General features: G+C 43.4%; 1 protein-coding gene across 1 annotated transcript in view; it reads left to right on the top strand.

The window, feature by feature from the left end:
• Positions 1–7258: 7258 nt before the first annotated feature.
• Positions 7259–21340, top strand: part of BEND7 (BEN domain containing 7) — a 106496-nt gene continuing 92414 nt past the window's right edge. Inside the window, exon 1 of the mRNA XM_073652372.1 lies at positions 7259–7740. Coding sequence (XP_073508473.1) covers positions 7680–7740 — 61 coding nt within the window. The 5' untranslated portion in view covers positions 7259–7679. The remainder of the gene's footprint in view (positions 7741–21340) is intronic.

Raw genomic sequence — 21340 nt, forward strand, 5'->3', positions numbered from 1 at the left:
GTACCAATAAAAACGTCAACTCGTCCCAAAAAAAACAAGCCTTACATGACTCTGTCAGCCAAAATAAGGAAAAATTATAGCTCTCAAAATATGGCGATGCAAAAACTATTTTTTGCGATAAAAAGTGTCTTTTAGTGTGTGACAGCAGCCAAACCCGATATAAATCTGATATCGCTGTAATCGCAACGACCCGAAGAATAAAGTCGTCCAATCACTTATACCGCACGAGGAATGGCGTAAAAAATAAATAAAACCAATTATTCACCTATTGTTGATTTGTTCATTCTGCCTCCCAAAGATTGCAGTAAAGCTTGGTTCACATTTATCCTGCGCTCTGCGCTGAGCACTTACGCCAGGGTTTCAGTGTAAATCACTGAAATACGTGATTCAGACAGAACCCCTGGCGGAAGAATCCCTGGAATGAGGCAGATGGAGGCACTGTGGACACCATCTAACCTGTGATCCGTCGGTGTCAGTCTTTTTAGGCGTGCATAAAAGCACGGTCCGGCACAGTTTTGTGCACTTCTGAAAAGAAGAACACCACTGAACAGAGGCCAGACGGAGTGTACTGTAACTCTGCTGCCTCATAGTGAATGGATCCCTCAGGGGTTTCATCTGAATCACATCACTTGGAGATTTAGATGGAAACACCAATGTAAATGCTCAGCGTAGAGAGCTGGATAAATGTGATCCAAAATGTTATGTAAAATGTCGCTAACAAAAGCTTCAACTCAATCCACAAAAAAATGCAAATCCCCACTCAAGTCCGTCATCTGTTAACTGATATATAGGGGACTTCCACATTACGGGTAGCACAAAGGTTCTGGAAAAGCGAAATAGCTCCTTGCCCGCCAAAACAAATTCAGAAAATTCTGAGCTCCCAAATCCAAAAGCCCCCCTCTCTTCTCAGCTCCAGCATGCCTAAACCGCAGTTAGTATCCACATGTTTGACATTCTTGTAGCAATGAGAACCTGCCTAATTTACGGGTGCATGTCTCCACAAGCAAGAGCTGGGCACAGCATACTGGTCACTACACGTACTAGTCACTACAACGTACTGGTCACTACAACGGCAGTTTGCAATTTTCACTCAGCAACATCCACTGCTGCTTGTTTCTGGAAAAGACTCCAGTCAAAATTGTCACTACACCTGTAGATAAATTCCCAAAGGGGTATAATTTCAAAAATGGGGTCAGCTGGGGGACTCTGCTATTCTATCAAGTAGGGGCTTTGTATATGGAGTCTGCAAACTAGTCTAGAAAAATCTGCTCTCCAGGAGGCAAATAGCGCTACGTCCCTTCAGAGTCTCGCCGTGTGGCTAAGCAGTACTGTACAGCCACATATGGGGTATTGCCATGTTCAGCAGAAATTATGGGCCAAATTTTGGTGCCAGTTTTAACCATTTCCCAGTGTGAAAATGTAAAGTCTGGGGCTAAAACAAAATTTTGGTGGTAAAAATGTAATTATTTTTTTCTTCACTGCCTAATGGTATCAAAAGCTGTGACACACCTGTGGTGTCAACATGATCCCCTAGTTGAATTCATTAAGAGGTGTAGTTTGTAAAATGGAGCCTCTTATGGGGGGTTCTGCTGTTCTGGCACCTCAGGAACTCTCAAACCAGTCCAAATGTGAACTTCGATATTGTGCTTCTTCCCTTCTGAGCTTTGCACTGTGCCTCAAAAGTACTCTTCGACCACATATGAGGTATCGGCGTACACAGGAGAAATTGCACATAAAATTTTGGGGTCCATTTTCTCCTGCTCTTCTTGTGAAAATGAAAAAAATTGGGGCTAAAACAACATTTTTGTGGGAAAAATATTTTTTTCATTTTTACAGATCCACGTTGTAAAATTCTGTCAAGCATCCGTGGTTTCAATCGGCTCACCACATATCTAAATAAATTCCTTGAGGGATCTACTTTCCAAAATAGGATCACTTGTGGTTTTCCACGGTTTAGGCACATCAGGGGCTCTCCAAATGAGACATGACACCGACAGAGCATTCCATCAATATCTGCATTCCAAAACGTCACTCCTTCCTTTCTGAGCCCTGCTGTTCACCCAAAACAATAGTTTTCCCCCACATATAGGGTATCTGCGTGCTCAGGAGAAATTGCACAACAAATTTTGGGGTCCATTTTTTCCTGTTACCTTTGTAGAAATAAAAAATGTGAGGCTAAAAAACATTTTTGTGGGAAAAATTTGATTTTTTTATTTTCATTGCTCTACACTATAAACTTCTGTAAAGCACCTGGGGGTTCAAAGTGCTCACCACACATCTAGATAAGTTCCTTGAGGGTTCTAATTTCCAAAATGGTGTCACTTTTTGTGGGTGTCCACTATTTAGGCACGTCAGGGGCTCTCCAAAAACGACATTATTGCAGGAAATTTTGCATTCAAAAAATCAAATGGCGGTCCTTCCCTTCCAAGCCCTGCTTTGCGCCCAAAAAGTAGTTTTCCTTCACATATTGGGTATCGGCGTACTCAGGAGAAACTCCACAAAAAAACTTATGGTGCAATTGCTCCTGTTGCCCTTGTGAAAATGCAAAATTTGGGGCTAAAAAACATTTTTGTCAAAAAAAGGTGTTTTTTTTTTTTATTTTCACGTTATAAACTTCTGTGAAGCACCTGGGGATTCAAGGTGCTGACCTCACATCTAGATGAGTTCCTTGAGGGGTCTAATTTCCAGAATGGTGTCACTTGGGAGGTTTCCACTGTTTAGGCACATTAGAGGCTCTCCAAACACGACATGGCGTCTATTAATGATTCCATCAAATTTTACATTCAAAAAGTCAAATGGCACTCCTTCCCTTCCGAGCCCTGGTGTGCGCCCAAACAGTTGTTTTCCCCCACATATGGGGTATCAGCGTGCTCAGGAGAAATTGCACTACAAATTTTGGGACCTATTTTCTCCTGTTACCCTTGTGGAAATTAAAAAATTTGGGTCTAAAGTAAAATTTTTGTGAAAAAAGTTAAATGTTCATTTTTTCCTTCCATGTTCCATTAATTCCTCTGAAGCACTTGAAGGGTTACTAAACTTCTTGAATATGTTTTTGAGCACCTTGAGGGGTACAATTTTTAGAATGGTGTCACCTTTGGGTATTTTCTGTCATATAGATCCCTCAAGATCACTTCAAATGTGATATGGTACCTAAAAAAATGGTTTGGTCAATTTTGTTGGAAAAATTAGAAATCGCTGGTCAACTTTAACCCCTTATAACTTCTTAACAAAAAAAAAATTATGTTTCAAAAATTGTGCTGATGTGTAGACATGTGTTAGACATGTAGTAAATGTGATTTATTAACTATTTTGTGTGACATGCTCTCTGATTTAAGGGCATAAAAATTAAGTTTGAAAATTGCTAAATTTTCAACATTTTGGCCATATTTCCGTTTTTTTCACAAATAAGCGCCTGTCATATAGAAGAAATTTTACTACTATCATGAAGTACAATGTGTCACGAAAAAACAGTATTCGAATCAGTAGGATCCGTTGAAGCGCTCCAGAGTTATTACCTCATAAAGTGACACTGGTCAGAATTGTAAAATTTGGCCTGACCATGAAGGTGAAAACAGATTCAGGGGTGAAAGGTTAAGACACCTCATACCAGATGTTAGAGCATAGTGGATGGGATTTCAAGAAATCCCATGCTCACTATGCGTCTCCTTGCTCCTGCGGCTCACCCACGGAGCCAGACATGCGGCGCGTCTTCACAGACCGCAGCGTGTCAATTTCTCTTACAGAGACGCTAGTCTCCACAAGAGAAATTCTATCAGTGCAGTGTATAGGTTGCGGTGAATCTGCATGTGTTCGATGAACACATGCGGATTCACCCGCGTTCAGCGCTTTGGATGCAGCATAAAGTATGCTACATTCAAAGCGCTGCCAGAAAGGATCGTGTGCACATACCCTTATACATTTTTATTCCCTGTGTATTTCCATTATGTACATATGTTTACATTTCTGTTCATTCCATTTTAGGAACAGGCAAACATGGATCCATTGCATAACCGATGCAAACAGAAGCAGCCTCATCATTAGCATAAGGTCTATCTGCGTTCCCTTCTGTGTGGCTGTAAAAGGGAAGAAAAAAAGCAGCATGCAGAATTTTTTCTTCCCTTCTAAAAACTAACACATAATGCACCCCAAAATAATCAAGGGGTTCCCTCTGCTTCCATGTGCATCAGTTATACAATAGATTTGTTTTAGAAATTAAAAGAGTTCTCCCAAGAATGTAATAAAACGGCCCCAGTCACGTAATTCAAATAGAAGCCTGTCCTACTTATGTGTCAGGGCGGCTGCAATTTGATGAAACACTGCTCTTGGAACCTGTGTCTCAACTGACAGAGGAGCTGTATCATAATCAGGGGTGGATTAAGAGTAGCAAAGGCCCCGGGCAGTTTAGAAGGCGCGGGCTCCCCCCCCCCACACACACGTGATGTATTACGTGACATGTCACATGATCCCCTGTGATAGATCATGTGATAGTTCACGTGAAATTAATTTGGCTTAATATTAATTATAATAATTTTTTTACATTAATTGTATGACTTAATATTGAGCACAATTAAGTATGCTGTGCTTAGACACAGATTGCAGGAGCAGCGTTTTCTCCGACTGCAGTCCGTCTTGACAAGTGATTATGATGGGATTATATTTGAATTATGTGACGGAGGCCATTTTATTACATTCTTAGAGAACACCTTTAAGGCACAAGAGCTGTCGTGTGGCCAAAGTATTGCAGGTGTTGCTGCTAGACTGCAACACAAGATACCCCGAGGGACCCGCAACAATAAATCACAAAAATTCTCATGCGGTTGGACTTGCTTGTCGTGTTGCAGCAGTGACACCGAGCAACAGTTGTCGTGCTCAACGTCGCCGTGTAGTTCAAGCTTAATTCTGTTTGTTCTTAAAATGCATCACATACAATTCCCTAATGTGTGAACACAGCCTAACAGAGGGGTGTGTCCAGCTATCTACAGCACACAGGACAAGTCCACAGGTCATCCTATACTATTATTATTATTTTTTATTATAGCGGCATTTATTCCATGGAGCTTTACATGTGAAAAGGGGTATAAATTGCAAATACATTTACAATAATCTTGAACAAAACGAATCAGCGACTGGTACAGGAGGAGAGAGGACCCTGCCCACGAGGGCCCACGATCTACAAGGGAAGGGTGAGGATACATTAGGTCAGGATAGAGCTGGTCTTGCAGCGGTATGGTGGAGCGGAGGTTACTGCAGGTTGTACGCTTGTCGGAAGAGGTGTTTCTTCAGATTCCTTTTGAAGGTCTCCACGGTAGGCGAGAGTCTGATATGTTGGGTATAGAGTTCTAGAGTGGGTGGATGCACGGGAGAAATCTTGTATGCGATTGTGGGAGGAGGAGATAAGAGGGGAGTAGAGAAGTGGAGAGAGCTTGGATATGAGTTTGAAGGATAGATTAGAGTCCAGGATTACACCTAGCTTGTGTTTCTGGGGAGAGTGGGCAGTCATTAACTTTGATGGATAGGTCAGATGGGGGGTTGAGTGAGGTGGGGGAAAGATGATGAATTCAATTTTGTCCATGTTAAGCTTTAGAAATCTGGCAGAGAAGAAGGATGAAATAGCGGACAGACATTGTGGGATTCTGGTTAGTAAGGAGATATCGGGTCCAGAGAGGTAGATCTGTGTGTCATCAGTATAGAGGTGATACTAAAAGCCGTAAGACGCTATGATCTGTCCCAGGCCAAAGGTGTAGAGAAGAGCAGGGGCCCTAGGACTGAACCTTGGTGGACACCGACAGATAGGGCGAGATGAGGAGGTCGTGTGTGAGTGGGAGACGTTGAATGTCCAGTCTGTTAGGTATGAAGAGATCCAAGATAGAGCCAAGTCTGTGATGCCAAGAGAAGAGAGTCTGTAGTAAGAGGGAATGGTCCACTGTGTCGAAGGCAGATAACAGGTCCAGGAGGAGAAGGACAGAGTAGTAAGGCTTGGATTTGGCGGTTAGTAGGTTGTAGGTGACTTTAGTGGGGGCAGTTTCAGTGGAGTGATGAGGTCGGAAGTCAGATTGTAAGCGGTCAAAGAGGAAGCAGGAGGAGAGGCGGGAGGACAGTTCAGAATGGATGTGTTGTTCCAGTAGTTTTGAGGCATAGGAGAGAAGTGATATGAGGCGATAGCTAGACAGAGAGGATGGGACAAGGGAGGGCTTTTTGAGGATGGGAGTGATCGAGACATGTTTGAAGCATGAGGGGAAGACACCAGTTGTTAGTGACATGTTAAAGAAGTTGTTCACTACTTTATCCCCCCCCCCATGTATCCCCCCGGGGCCCCTAAGACTTATTGTAAATAGCTTCTGTTGCAGGTTCTGCCTGTGAGTGGTGCTATCAGTGGCCGCTCACAGGCATCACGTGACCCCGCGCTGACGTCACGACAAGTAAGGCGTGACTCAGCACTGGGGTCCCCACACATCACACCCAGCATCCACCGCGCGCTTTCCCAATGAATGGGGAGAGGCAGAATGCGCGGTGGATTCCGGGTGTGATGCAGGGGGTAACCCCGCCCACAGCCCAAGTGGAACCAGGAAGATCGTGACCTCCGGCTGCTGCCAGCACTTGTCGTGACATCAGCGGATGTCAGAGCCGGCTGCAGCGGGGGGTCACGTGATGCCTGTGAGCGGCCAGTGATAGCGTCGCTATTATTATCAGCAACAGAGGGTATTTACAAGAAGTCTTAGGGGCCCCGGGGGGATACATTGGGGGGAATATAAAGTAGTGGACAACCCCTTTAAAGACGCTATAGTATGGCAATGTGACCGACAACCATCAATACTATGTTCTGATAAAAACTGCTAGGGTCATAAACAACGTGAATAATGATGTCACTCGGTGCTAAATCTGCCACAACTTATTCACACATTAGCAAGCCCTGACACTTCACACTTCTTCGCCATAAGAGATGGCTCCAAGTTCACTGGTAGTCAGTAGAGAAGGACCACAATAAATGCGCGCCTTTCGTTAGTCAGTGAAGCCCGGGCCATATAAATGTTTCCTATGAGAATGACTGTATCAGTGCAGCCGCCAAGTCACGGCCGCAGCGCACACTAACAAAGCCAAGGAGTGACCACTAGCTGCGCATGCGCCTCTGAGTCCTGGTTCCCACCTCTTTCTGAGGTGTCGCTTCTACCTAGCGCTGAGCTGATGACGTCACGCACTACGTCTCTTCATTCCACCCTGCTGTAACACTCCTTGTGACCGCCAGGTGTCAGGCTCCCTCCTCTGTCTCTCAGTCATTCTCTCCCCTGTTTATCATTGACCCTAAAAGAAAAAAGGAGAAAGCAAAACAGAAGAGAGCGCGGGCCTGTCTGCTCCAGTCCTCCGGGGCTCCTCGTGTGGATCGTCAGGGCTCCTCAGGAAGATGCTCGGCGGCTGCTGGGACGTGCCACGGATCGGCTTCTGATTTCTCCACATTCTCGCCTGCATTCCTATTGGAAGCCTGGAAAAACTTTCCCTTCTCCCACCAGTTGGAAGTGAGGGCTCCGCTGGCAGAGCTGTGCCCTGTGCTGCTGGCACCGACTAGCGCTCATTTCCTTCTTCTTTCTCCCCCTCCCCTCCTTGTCACCGTCCTAATCTGTCTGATCTCTCCCTGTGCCTCCTCGTTCTTCTCGTCACTGCCTTCTTCACATTACTGAGGAAGAATGGAGTTTTCTGAGAGGAGAAGGAGCAGGAAATCCCAGAGCTACAAGCTGGTGAATGAGGGTGAGTGAGCAGGCTGGGCACAGCATGGTGACACCTGTCAGAGGTGACACAGCTGGCTGCTATTAGGGTGCAAGAGATTCTGCAGCAGCTCGGGTCGGTGTGGGCACAGAGTGGCTCTGCTGCTGGATGCCAGGCTGGGCCTCTGCTAGAAGAGCGGCCAGTGCCAGCTATGGTGTCCGCAGGGAGACACAATGACAGACAAGCTGATGAATGGACAAAAGCCCAGGAGACCCCACAGAGGAGACCATGACAGCAGCACAACCCCCATCCTCCACACGTCTGCCCTCACTGTATGTCTGTACCCTCTCAAGCAAGTGTGACCACCGCTGTCTGGACATGGAGGCTGCTTATTAATTGTCACAGTCAAACACTATACCTGTATACACATATGTATACATATTCATATATATACATACACATATATACATATATATATTCATATATTTACACATCTACAAACATACATATAAATATATACGCACACATATATGTATATACACACGCATATATATTCATATATATACTCATTCATATATGTATATATATATACACACACACATATATATCTCCTAGCATCTATTGCTCTCAGACTAGAGAGTGCAGGGGGGAGGTCTGCCCACAGAGTTCATAGCAGGTGAAGTCGTCTCCGGTACGATGGCTGTATACAGTATACAGACTTCTGTCTCACTGGAGCTGGTGCCATGATATCTCGCTTTTCCAGGCTCGTGATTGGCAGTGATTTTTAGACATGCAGTGATGTAGTCTCCACTCTGATGTTATGGGACTACTTTCATCTGCTACATTGGTGTCCACCAGTCATTTTTTATTTTGGGAGAACGGCTTTTACACAGTGTACCACTTTATGAAGCTGATTATACTTGGTGAGGCTTCACCAAGACACGAGTAAGAACAGCTGTGACCTCCTATATACAGACTACAGTTGGCCATACTCTTAGATTTCCACAGGATCTGCCATCAATTTGAGTTATATGGGAACAAATTAGCTGCCCCCCATGTATTCTTTATGGCGAAACGAGTTGGATGAGCTGGATATGAAGCTGTTTAATCCCTGGAAGACAAACACACTGAATGGTGTATGGCAGCCGCTTCCGATTATTACAGTGCAGAAGTTTTAGTCACTTCTCTGAGTTTTCTGAGAATTGAAGCTAGTTATGGCTGGAGTGGCTGCATTCGTTTTTAACGGGGTATTCCCATTGTGCATATTTATGTCATATCCACAGGATGGGGCCCTGTTCTCGTGATAGATGCAGGTCCTAGTTATAGCATATATGAGATGGGAAAACCACTTTAAGGATATTGCCCATAGCAAATACATGACAGAAGAGTAATTTAAATTCGCACCGAGCTCTTGTATGTGGTTCCCTGTGCTTTATGTGGATGTGTATTCTGATCCTTCTTATGCATTATACCATACTCGGCAGTCTACTTAAACTTGCCATACGTGTATATGGATTTACCAGCATATTTAAAGAATAACTGTTGTTTTATTTTCTTTTTTCATAAACCAATAGTACACGTGAAAATAAGAAACGTTGTAATCTATCTAATTAAAGAAATCAACTTATTTCTCCTCCTGGATTGTTCATCCATTCTCAGACATCTCAATTCATGGGTAAAATTTGTTTTCAGTGAATGCAGATTTTCCCATTACTGAGATAGGAGATGACAGTTGGTGCTCATAAAGTTCCATGGAGAACTAAACATTGCTTCAGGAAACCGTGCAGCAGAATGGCAGTGTCTGCCTCTAGCTCCTCTGCTCTCCATTGAACACTATGAGCAGTAACTGTACTCTCCTATCTCAGTAATAGGAAAAACTATATTCAATGTAGACAGATTTTACCCATTTTCATGTACTGATTTATGAAAAAAAGTGTAAACGGTGGTTACTATTTAAAGTGACAGTCGCATTGTCTTGTAGAAAAGAGCATTATAATTCACTAAGCTTCACGCTTATTTTTACCGTATTATGTATTTAAAGGGAACCTGACAGCTGATACATTCTGCCTGGTCCACGGGCAGAATGTACCAGACACTGGCTGCATGACTTCAAGTCATGTAGGCTTGACTCTGAAACGATGTGGCGTTTCACAGAAAACCATCCATTAAAAACCGCCAGGTCAGGCGGATCGCCGGGGGGTTCTCCCGTCAGTTATTGGCAGTGGGCGGGGAGAAGCCACCTGAGACCACCCTTTTTTTTTTACTAGTCTCCCATGTAGCTCAGTCCCCAGTGGCTTCGAAAGTATGTTTTTCCTTGAAATGCAGCTGTCAGGATCCATTTAAACCTCAACCTTTGTTTCCATCCTTATAGAACCACAACAGGCAGGACCAGGGCCTCTTTACTGTGTAAGTGCAGATAGGAAGGTATAACCCTGCCACCGGGGAGTGAGACACAACACAGTCTCGTCCTGCAGTCGTTACTCACTGGCATTGCCTCATGAAATCATTTTTTTTTATCACGCATGCCATTTGTACTTACTGCTACAGATCCAGCCGGGCTGAGGATAGCTGGAGATTATCATTTGCAGGGATTAGGATATACATGTCATACATCAGAGATGGTTGGAGCCATATTAAATCAATCTGTTCACATTGTGGCGGTTACACATGATATATGGGTAACAGGTAGTGGGTCCCTTTCTAATGCAAGTAATGACAAAATAGAATATTACTTAGTCACACTGGTAAATGATTAACCCTTTGTCTCTAAGGAAGTCATCTAGGTTTAGTAAACGATTGTTAGAAATAATTAATGTTAAACCCTTGTTTTAGCTGCTCCCTCTGGAATGGGATTCTGGATTTGTGACCTCAGTTTTTTTAATGACAATTATTCTGCAACTGAAACTCTGATTCATGGTGATAGGAAGTAGAAGTTTCCACATGTAATGTTATCATATGGAAGAATGATGCTCACCTTAGGCGTGTGAGGTCAGTGGTCACATTATTTCACATTCCACCCACAAAGTTGATTGCATTTTATTGGGATTTTAGGCGATTTACCAACAAAGAGTAGCAAGTATTTCTGAAGTGTTAAAGAAATGATACATGGTCTTCTAAATATTTTGAAACTATATTAAATCTGAGAATTCTGACTTGCATGTATATTCAGCCCCCTGTAGTCTGATACACCTAAATAAAATTTTAACTGACCAATGGCCTCCAGAAGTCACATAATTAGTAAATTGAGTCCACCTGTGTGTAAGTTATTCTCAGAATAACTGCAGCTGTTCTGTGAAGGCCTCAGATGTTTGTTTGAGAGCATTAGGGATTAAACAGCATCATGAAAACCAAGGAACATAATAGACAGCGTAGGGATAAAGTTGTGGAGAAAAGTAAAGCAGGGCTAGGTTATAAAAAAAAAATAGCCCAAGCTTCGAACATCTCACGGAGCAGTGTTCAAGTCAATCATCCAAAAATGAAAGAAGTATGGCACAAATGCAAACCCACCAGGACATGGCTGTCCACCTAAACTGACATCCATAGCTAGGAGATCACTAATTAGAGGCCCATGGTCACTCTGGAAGATCTGAAGAGATCTACAGCTCAGATGGGAGATTCTGCCCAAAGGACACCTATTAGGGCAGGGACACACTGCCGTATTTCTCGTCCGAGGATTGCATTGTAAACCTCATACTGGCCGGCACCTCTCCTGACCTGAGCTTGACTGCTGCATAGATATCCATCATGCTGTCACACTCAGGTCAGGAGATGTGCCAGCCAGTCCATTCATTGCTCACGATCATCACACAAGTTATACGGCTGTGTGTCCCTGCCCTTAGTCGTATACTTCAGAAATCTGGCCTTTATGGAAGAGTGGCGAGAAGAAAGCCATTTTGAAAGCAAGCCATAAGTCAAGTTTGCAATTTGCAAAAAGCCATGTGAGGGAAACAGCTAGCACGTGGAAGAAGGTGCTCTAGTCAGATGAGACCAAAGAAGAATTTTTTGAGCTAAATGCAAAACGCTATATGTGGCGGACGTGTCCCTTAAACACCATCCCCACTGTCAAACATGGTTGTGACAGCATCATGCTGTGGGGATGCTTTGCTTCAGGGACAGGGAAGCTGATCAGAGTTGATGGGAAGATGGATGGAGTAGAATATAGGGCAATCCTGGAGGAAAACCTGTTAGAGGCTGCAAAAGGCTTGAGATTGGGGCATAGGTTCACCCTCCAGCAGGACAGCGACCCTAAGCATACTGCCAGAGCTACTATGGCATGGTTTAGATTAAAGCATATTCATGTGTTTAAATGGCTCAGTCAAAATCCAGACCTAAATCCCATTGAGAATCTGTGGGAAGACTTAAAGGGTATGTGCACACGATGCAGAAATGAAGCAGAAAATTTCTGCATCATTTCTGCATCTCCCTGGCAGAAAAAACGCATGCAGATTGTGCATGCGTTTTTCCTGCAGAATACATGCGGATCCACATGCAGATTCACATGCGTTTCCGCATGCAGATTGACAAGCGCTTTCCAGGCGATTTTAGCATCACTTGGAAAGTGCTTGACAACTAGGTCACACTATATAAATCCATGCAAACAGCATGGATTTATATAGTGTGACCCGAGAGAGTGTATATACTTACCTCCGATGGCCCGCGCTGTCCTGCTCAATCTGTTCTCCCGGCTGCCGGCAACTTTGAATTGAAAGACCTGCCGACGTCAGCGTCACGTGACCCGTCACATGACTCTGACGTCACCGCAGGTCCTACAACTCACTGTAAGTGCCGGGAACCAAGCAGGAGCGCTGCGCGGGCCGACAGATGGTAAGAATACATTTATTTTTTATTTTATTCTTCTTTTACAGCTTTTTTAATGGTACCCGAGTGTGGATGAGACTCTCCTCTCCTCCACACCCGGGTACCATCCGCACATTAGAACGCACCAATTACGCAAGTACAAATGCTGTCTTGCGAAATTGGCGCGTTCTAATGCAAGTCAATGGCGGCGAAATCGCCGCGTTTCCGCAAAATTAATTGACATGCTGCGGATTTTTGACCGCAGCGTTAACGCTGCGGAAAAATCCGCATCATGGGCACAGCACATGCGGATTTCCATTGGGGAACATTGCTGCCCTTCTACCATGCGTTTTTCATGCGTTTCCGCGGCGTTTACGCAACTGCAAAAACGCCGCGGAAACGCATGAAATACGCATCGTGTGAACACAGCCAAAAACTGCTGTTCACAGACCCTCTCTTACCCAATCTCACTAAGCTAGAGCTATTTTGCAAAGAAGAATGGACAAAAGTTTTGGTAGAGACATACCAAAAATGAATACAAATGCACGTCACAATTTTCAGATTTATATTTTTTAAATATTTAAAAAGCCAAGTATCATTTCCTTTATACTTCACACTTTCTTGCTACTGTTGTTATATTGTAAAATAACACAATTCATGGGTGGATAGTATATATAGCACTGTATATTATACATTACTATTCAAAAGGTAATTATACTATCCTATTTTGGACCAATAGTGCTCCATCGTCAAACCATAAACATACAAACAGAAAAAAGAACGAAGGAGGAGCCTAAAGTATTGCAAAAATATATAATATTTATTAGAGTAAATAGTTAATCAGACATATATAGGAGCACAAAAAGAGGTATGAGGCAACAAACCACAACAACCCTCACCGCATGGCTACCACCGAGGAAAGACTAGCAATAAAAAGAGGTAACAGCTGGATATTAAGATATAATGTCCGTACACCAACCACTTTAGGCTCCTCCTTCGTTCTTTTTTCTGTTTGTATGTTGTTATATTGGTAGATCACATAAAATCAAAAGAAAATACATTTAAGTTTGTGGGTCTAACGTGAATGCCCCGCACATGAAGTAAGCGACATAGCGAATCAGAAGAACTATACTACATTTCTAATTGGAGGTATTTGTTAATATTATTATACCTACTACATATTGGTATAGGATCTTGGAGATGGGAATACCCCTTTAATTTACATATAGACATATACATGAAAATGTATAGGAACAGGGTGCTCAGTCATCTGGGCTTGGCTCTTTGGTGTTTTGCAGTTTTCTGCCTTGCACCTTAGCACTTTGTGCACTATGATACCTTCTGTCTGTAGGGTTGATTCATCAGCTTGTGCAGTTATGTCTTTAAGGGTGTTTGTAGCAATTTTGGAAGTTATCTATAGGTTAGTGGATAACTTCAGATTGCTGCAGGTCCGACTACTGGAACCCCCACTGATTCCAACAACAGTATCCCATTGAGAATGAATGGAGCAAAGGTGCACATGCTTAACCTCCGCTCCATTCAGACAGAGCACTTCAGAGTCCCGTTCTTGAGATTGGTAGGGTTCTCAGTATTCTGACCCCTAGAAACCAAGAAATTATCTCCTATCCAGTGGATAGGAGAGAGCTTCCATAATTGGTACAAGCCCATTAACTTTAGATGGCAGAATTGCGATGAAAGGTTACATCTCAATTATGAAGCTAGAGGTAGATAACTCTAGTGTTCACCTATATTCAGAAATGAGTAAAACTAAGAACACCTTCTTTGAATTCTGTGGTTTTATGTATCAGGACATAGAAAAACATCTAAGCTAAATACAACTTTAAGTGAGCAACACTGCACAACATATTACACTGTCATGTTTTAACAGAGACTAGGCCAAAATGCGGAAGCAGTGTGTGAAAATGAAGTATATGCTATGAATCAACAGTTTGTAGAACCACCTTTAGCAATAATAACTTGAAGTAATCGTTTTCTGAGCAAAGTTATCAGTCTCTTACTTTGTTCAAGAAGAATTCCTCTTTACAATGTTGCTTAAGGTCTTGAGGTTTGTGGGCATTCACTTATGCACCACTCTCTGAAAGTCTAGCTACAGCATTTCAATTGGCTTGAGGTCTGGTCTTTGACTGGGCCATCACAACTCCTTGATTCTTTTCTTATTTAGCCATTCTGATGTAGATTGGTGTGATTTGGATCGTTGTCCTGCTGCATTACCCAGTTTCGGTGAAGCATTAGCTTTTGTATAGACATGAAATTTGACTCTAGAATATGTTATTATATGGAAGAGTTCATGAAATTTGACTCTAGAATATGTTATTATATGGAAGAGTTCATGAAATTTGACTCTAGAATATGTTATTATATGGAAGAGTTCATGATCGACTCAGTGACCACTGTGGTTGCAAAACTAGCCCAAATCATCATCCCTCCACCACCGTGTTTGTCAGTTGGTATGTGGTGTCTGTGCTGATATGTTGTATTTGGCTTTTGACAAACATGGCGCAGGGTATTATGGCCAGACATCTGTACTTTGGTCTCATCTGTCCAAAAGGCATTCTTCCAAATGTCTTGTGGTTTGTTCAGATACAACTTTAGTGTGCTGCCATGTTATTTTGGAAATTAAGAGGCTTTCTCTCGTCAACCCTTTCAAACATGCCATGCTTGTTCAGTCTTTTTGTAATTGTACTGTCTTGAACGAACTTGAACATTTTAACATGCTGCGGCCTTTAGAGTCTCAGCAGTAGCTCATGGATTCTCACAATTTCTCTGAGCATTGCACAGTCTGGCTTAGGGCCCTTTCACATGTCAGTATCTCCGGTACGAGTGGTGACAGTTTCCACACGTACCGGAGACACTGACACACGCAGACCCATTCAAATGAATGGGTCTGTGTACACCTCAGTGTGTTTTTGCGGACCGTGTGTTCGTGTGCTCCACACGGAGACAAGTCCGTTTTTTTGTGGACACACGGTCCACAAAACGTACCGCACGGATGACATCCTTGTGTCATCTGTGTGACACGTACCGGCGCCTGGCAATCGCGCTGAACGATGCCCTCATCATGGTTCCCTGCCGGTACTGTGATCAGCACCAGCAGGGACCATGATGAGGGTAGTAGTAGTGTACTCTCAGTGTCCCCAACTGTAAAATTAAGAATAAAATAATAAAATCCTTATACTCACCTCTGCTAGGTGTCCTCCGCTGTCATCCATGCGATCGCTGCTACCGAGGAGCCGGGGAGAATGAGCCGCTCCAGAGCTGCAGCTCAGGAGCGGTGTCCTGTCATTCACTGAGCGCAGCTCCGGAGCAGCTCATTCTCCCCGGCTCTTCTGCAGCAGCTGACGCATGAATGACAGCGGGGGACACCTAGGAGAGGTGAGTATAAGGATTTTATTATTTTATTCTTAATTTTACAGGTGGGGACACTGAGAGTACATACTACTACCCTCATCATGGTCCGTGCTGGTGCTGATCACAGCGCCGGCAGGCAACCATGATGAGGGCAGCACCGGCGCCTGGGAACAGCGCTAACTGTACACTGATTCCCAGGCGCCCGTCTGTGTGATCCAGATGCACACGGATGCTGCTACACGTAAAACACACACGGAGCATGGATATCTCCAGTACCGTTTTTTCCGGTACCGGAAATATCCAGACGTGTGAAACCGGCCTTAGTGGTTTATTTGCTGGGATGTCCACTGCTGTGTGCCCTGTCTTTTTGAATAACGATATAAGTATCTCCATGTCACAGCAGCGGAGCTTCCTACTGCACATGCTCACTGGCATCTGTCCTACTAACATTGTAGGACAGGTTTATGTCAGTGTAACAAGGTTACTTCCATTTTAATTCTATAGTGATTACCTCTCTAGACAAATCAATTGTGGATTTCTGATAAATGTATTTAGGAATTTATATGGTGTACAAAAAGGCAGCACTATTATTGATCAATTTTATGGGTGATAGTAGCTGTGCCCTGACCTGCCACTTCACCACCTAGTTTGTCGTATCTGCTTCAAACTAGCATGAAAACAGCAAAAGTCACAAAATTTTTGCACAACTCTGGGTTGCGCAAAAAATTGACAGTTTTTTTAAAGTGTTATACGGTAGTTTTCTGGAGAAAACACTTAGATGAATTGCCTCTTTAAATTCCATGTATGCAATAAGGGTGTACTTAATTTTTCACACAACGAGACTGCATTTTGGCCTAGTTTTTGTTGAATAAGTAATGACACTGAGTAATTTGTCATGTGTTGTTGTTCATCTGAAGTTGTAGCTACCTCATCTTAAGGCCATGTTCACACCTACAGTATCTGGTCAGTATTTCACCTCAGTATTTGTAAGCCAAAACCAGGAGTGGGTGATAAATACAGAATTGGTGACGTGTTTCTATTATACTTTTCCTCTGATTGTTCCACTCCTGATTTTGGCGTACAAATACTGTTGTAAAATACTGACCAAATACTCAATGTGTGTACGTGGTCTTAGACCTAAGGACCAGATTTTTTTTATATAGTTCTGATATATAAAACCATAGAATTCAAAGAGGGTGTACTTAGTTTTTCTCTTTGAATACAAACAGACCCTGCATTGTCTAACTCTGCAGTCACACACCCTTCCATCAGTCCTCCTCCACTCCCTAATATATTTGGTTGGTTAGCAAGTAGGGGACGGATGAGCCGCTATATGGCTGCAGGATCACACAATATTTGTAGTCTTTTACCATGGCAACATGAAATCTTCAGATGAGATTTAGACGCAAAACAATGCAGACTATATTCAAACTTTCTTCATTTTCAATCTAGTTTAAAAAAGTTTATATTTGCATAAGGCCATGTGCACACATTGAGTATTTGGTCAGTATTTTACCTCAGTATTTTTAAGTCAACACCAGGAGTGGAGCAATGAGAGGAAAAGTGTAATAGAGACACTTCACCACTTTTGCATTTATCACCCACTCCTGGTTTTGGCTTACAAATACTGTGGTAAAAAACTGACCAAATACTGAACGTGCGAACGTGGCCTTATGCGATGCAAAACCGTCTTCTAGAAGGGAATACTATGAGGCCATGCGAACATTCGATTGATACGCAGACGATTTGTGTGCGGAAAATCTGCTGCATAGTACAGGACCAGCACAGTGACTATGATTCTAGGAAATCTCATACACTGCAGCATTGCCAATTTAAGACAGTATTTCTGGCACCAGGGCTGTGGAGTCAGTAAGCTAAACCTCCGACTCCTCAATTTCCATGACACCGACTCTGACTCGCTCATACATGGCTAATGTTTAAGTGATAAATTTACTGTAGCGGAGATTCATTTCAGCTAAAAGTCTAGACCCTTAGATCAGGAATAGGACAGACATTTATAGGACATTTCAGAACCTTCCCAAATTCTTATGAAAAATATTCCCCACAAACTGCATTGAACCACTGTACCCAATTTATTATATATTTTAGGAGTTGGAGTCGGTCCTTTTTATACCGACTTTGACTCCTCTAAAATGGACTCCGACTCCACAGCCATGTCTGCCGCTTCTTTTGGTTTTTTTTTCTTTATGAAATGGTCATTGCCTAGGCACTAAAAATCTAAATATCCCTGTTAATTGCAGTCCTAAAATAACCAGGAATCAATTGCCCATCTTATACCTCAATTTGGCCTAAGAGTCTTGCTAATTTAGTGGATGGCCATTACACTAACAGGTTGATTTCTTTGTACTAGATGCTAGAAAGCGTTTATTCACCAACAGTAATATACATTGGCAATTTCTTTATTATAAAATTATACTTTTTTCCAGGTGTTCTAATTTCCCTTTGCACAATTTTTGATAAAGCTCATACATTGTAGTCTGAAATTCTCACTTTATTCTGGTTCACTATATAAAGTCATGTATATTCTTTTGGGTGTTTTGGAACAACACAAAAAAACAGAGATAAAAGGGGCAAATTGGACATAATTTCACACAAAACCCCAAAAACGGGCAGGAAAAAATTGTTGGCACCTTTTCAAAATTGTGGGTAAACAACTTGTGTCAAGAATTGACACAAACTAACCTGTGGAAAGTAACAGGTGTGGGCAATATGAAAATCACACCTGAAACAAGATAAAAAAGGGGAGAAGTTGACTCAATATTTGCATTGTGTGTCCGTGTGTGCCACACTAAACATGGAGAGCAGAAAGAGGAGAAGAGAACTGCAAACTACACCCCTCAACTACCGTATTTTTCGGACTATAAGACGCACTTTTTTTCTCCAAAATTTTGGAGGAAAGTGGGGGGTGCGTCTTATAGTCCGATATACATAAATACCGTGGCTGTGGGTGGTGGGGGATGTGGGGGAAGCGACAGTGGCGGAGTAGCGGTGCACAGAAGAAATGAAATGGGGGTGGGGAGGAGTGAATATTGATTTTCCTTAATAATCGTCACACTATGCCCGCAGCTCGGCTCCTGGTATGTATGGCACCCTTCATCCCTGTATGTATGGCCCCCCTTATCCTGGTATGCATGGCACCCTTCATCCCTGTATGCATGGCCCCCCTCATCCCGGTATGTATGGCACCCTTCATCCCTGTATGTATGGCCCCCCTCATCCAGGCATGCTTGGCACCCTTTGATCCCCGTCACGCTGCTCAGAAAAAAAAAAAACTTTCATACTCACCTCCTCTCTCCTTTAGCACTGCGTCTCGCTCTGTGCCGGAATAGTCACTGCACCCCACGCCGGGACTGCGTGCGTGGGGAACAGTGACCATTCATTCTCCCTAATAGCGCACACGCTGTAGCTGCAGCGCGGCTCCTTCTGCGCTCGGCTGTCAGTGTTCCCGCTATTAAAGGCCATGAATATTCACCACTTCCAGGATGGGTGTGAGGGGGGCCATACATAAAAAGATGAAGGGTGCCATACATACAAGGAAGAGGGATGAGGGGGCCATGCATTCCAGGATGGGGGATTGGGGTGCCATGCATACCAGGATATTGGATTGGGGTGCCATGCATATCAGGATGGAGATGAGTGCCACGTATAAAAGGAAGGAGGGGGCCATATATACCAGGATGGGGGATGTCACCAGCAGACCCCCTCCCCCTTAACAGGGCATCATGACCACATTTTTTGCTTACATTTTTTTTTCTATTTTCCTCCTCTAAAACCTATGTGCGTCTTATGGTCCGGTGTGTCTTATAGTCCTAAAAATACGGTAACTTATCGATAGGTGTGGTGAGCACCTTGAAGCCCCAGGTGCTTCACAGAATTTTAGGACGCTGAGCTGTGAAAATGAAAAAAGCATTTTTTTCCTGGAAAATTGTTGTTTTAGACCCAAATTTTTCCTTTTCACAAGGATAATAGGAGAAAATTCTTTATACAATTTATTTTGCAATTTCTCCTGAGTACACCAATATCCCATATGTGGTGGAAAACTACTACGGCAGGGTTCAGAAGAGAAGGAGCACCTATTGAATTCTGGAGCGCAATTTTGACTGGAATAGGTTGTGGATGCCATGTCACATTTGAAGAGCCCCTGACATGCCAAATCAGCAGAATCCCTCACTGTTGACCCCATTTTTGGAAACTACACCTTTTGAGGAATTTATCTAGGTATGTATTGAGCATTTTTAACCCTCAGGGGATTCACAGAATTGTATAAAATTGGGCTAAGTTAATCCAAAATTACCATTTTCCCACTAAAATGTTGCTTTGGCTCCAATTTTTCAATTTTCAAAAGGGATAACTACGAGACAATGAACAGTAGAATTTGTTACGCAATTACTCCTTATTACGCCAATACCCGATATGTGGTCGAAAACTACTTTTGAGACTCAGTACAAAGCTCAGAAAGGAAGGAGAGCAATCTTAATTCCGATTTTGCTGGAATAGTTTGAGGATGCCATGTCACATTGGCAGAGCCCCTGAGGTGCCAGAACAGCGAAGCCCACCCATAAGTGACCCATTTTACAAACTACACCCCCCAATAAATTCATCTAGGGGTTCAGTCCATGGAGCCTGTACACCAGAACACTGCGAAACAGTGCAGAGACAAATGGGCCGGGAGTAAACAAAGCGCTCCTGATGTGAGCGTCGCATTGCACATGCCCGGGAAATGAGTTAGACCAGTGCACGTCACAGGGCCCTGTACCCTTCAGGGGAAGGGAGGAATATGCTAAATAAGCAGATAGGCGGGGATTTCTGGGCTAATTAAAGAGATAGGCCGGGATTTCTTGGCGCCCGGGGGACGCCAAGCATGTGAAAACAGATTTTATCAAACTCCATTTCACTGCAAGCAGACCTCTACTATGGGCCATACAGGTATGTATAGATTTACTTTTCTATAACCTGTATGCCCATATTAGAGGTCTCAAATCTCCCAGGGGGTGACAGATTCCCTTTAAGTGATGCCTGCCCATCGGTCGTCCTACTTACTGGTGACCCAAGTGGTAAAGTATAGTGGCTGGCAAAGGCAACCTGTCATCTGACTCATGCTGCCCAAACCGTGGGCAGCATGAATCAGATACTGACTGCATGACTGTTTCCAGGTATAATATTTTTCTGAAACGCTATGGCTAGGGACCATAGTCAGAGATGATACTAATCCAGCTACGCCCCTAGCTGGCATTTCCTAGTGCCGCACGAGGTGACTGGCAGGTCTCCCTAATGTTGGGGTCTCTTCGGGTAGGCTGGTCCAGCTTGAAGCCAAGGTTGCCCTCTCAAACCGGTTTTCAGGAGATAGGGACAAGTTTTTTGTGTTCAAGGAAGCTTTCAAATTGTATTTTAAACTTCGTCCTTACTCCTCTGGAGATAAAGAGCAGTGAGGATTGTGATCTCACTGTTGCAAGGA

Source organism: Phyllobates terribilis, unplaced genomic scaffold, assembly GCF_046119375.1.
Source record: "Phyllobates terribilis strain yellow unplaced genomic scaffold, ASM4611937v1 Scaffold_11__3_contigs__length_659146591, whole genome shotgun sequence".
NCBI lineage: Eukaryota > Metazoa > Chordata > Amphibia > Anura > Dendrobatidae > Phyllobates > Phyllobates terribilis.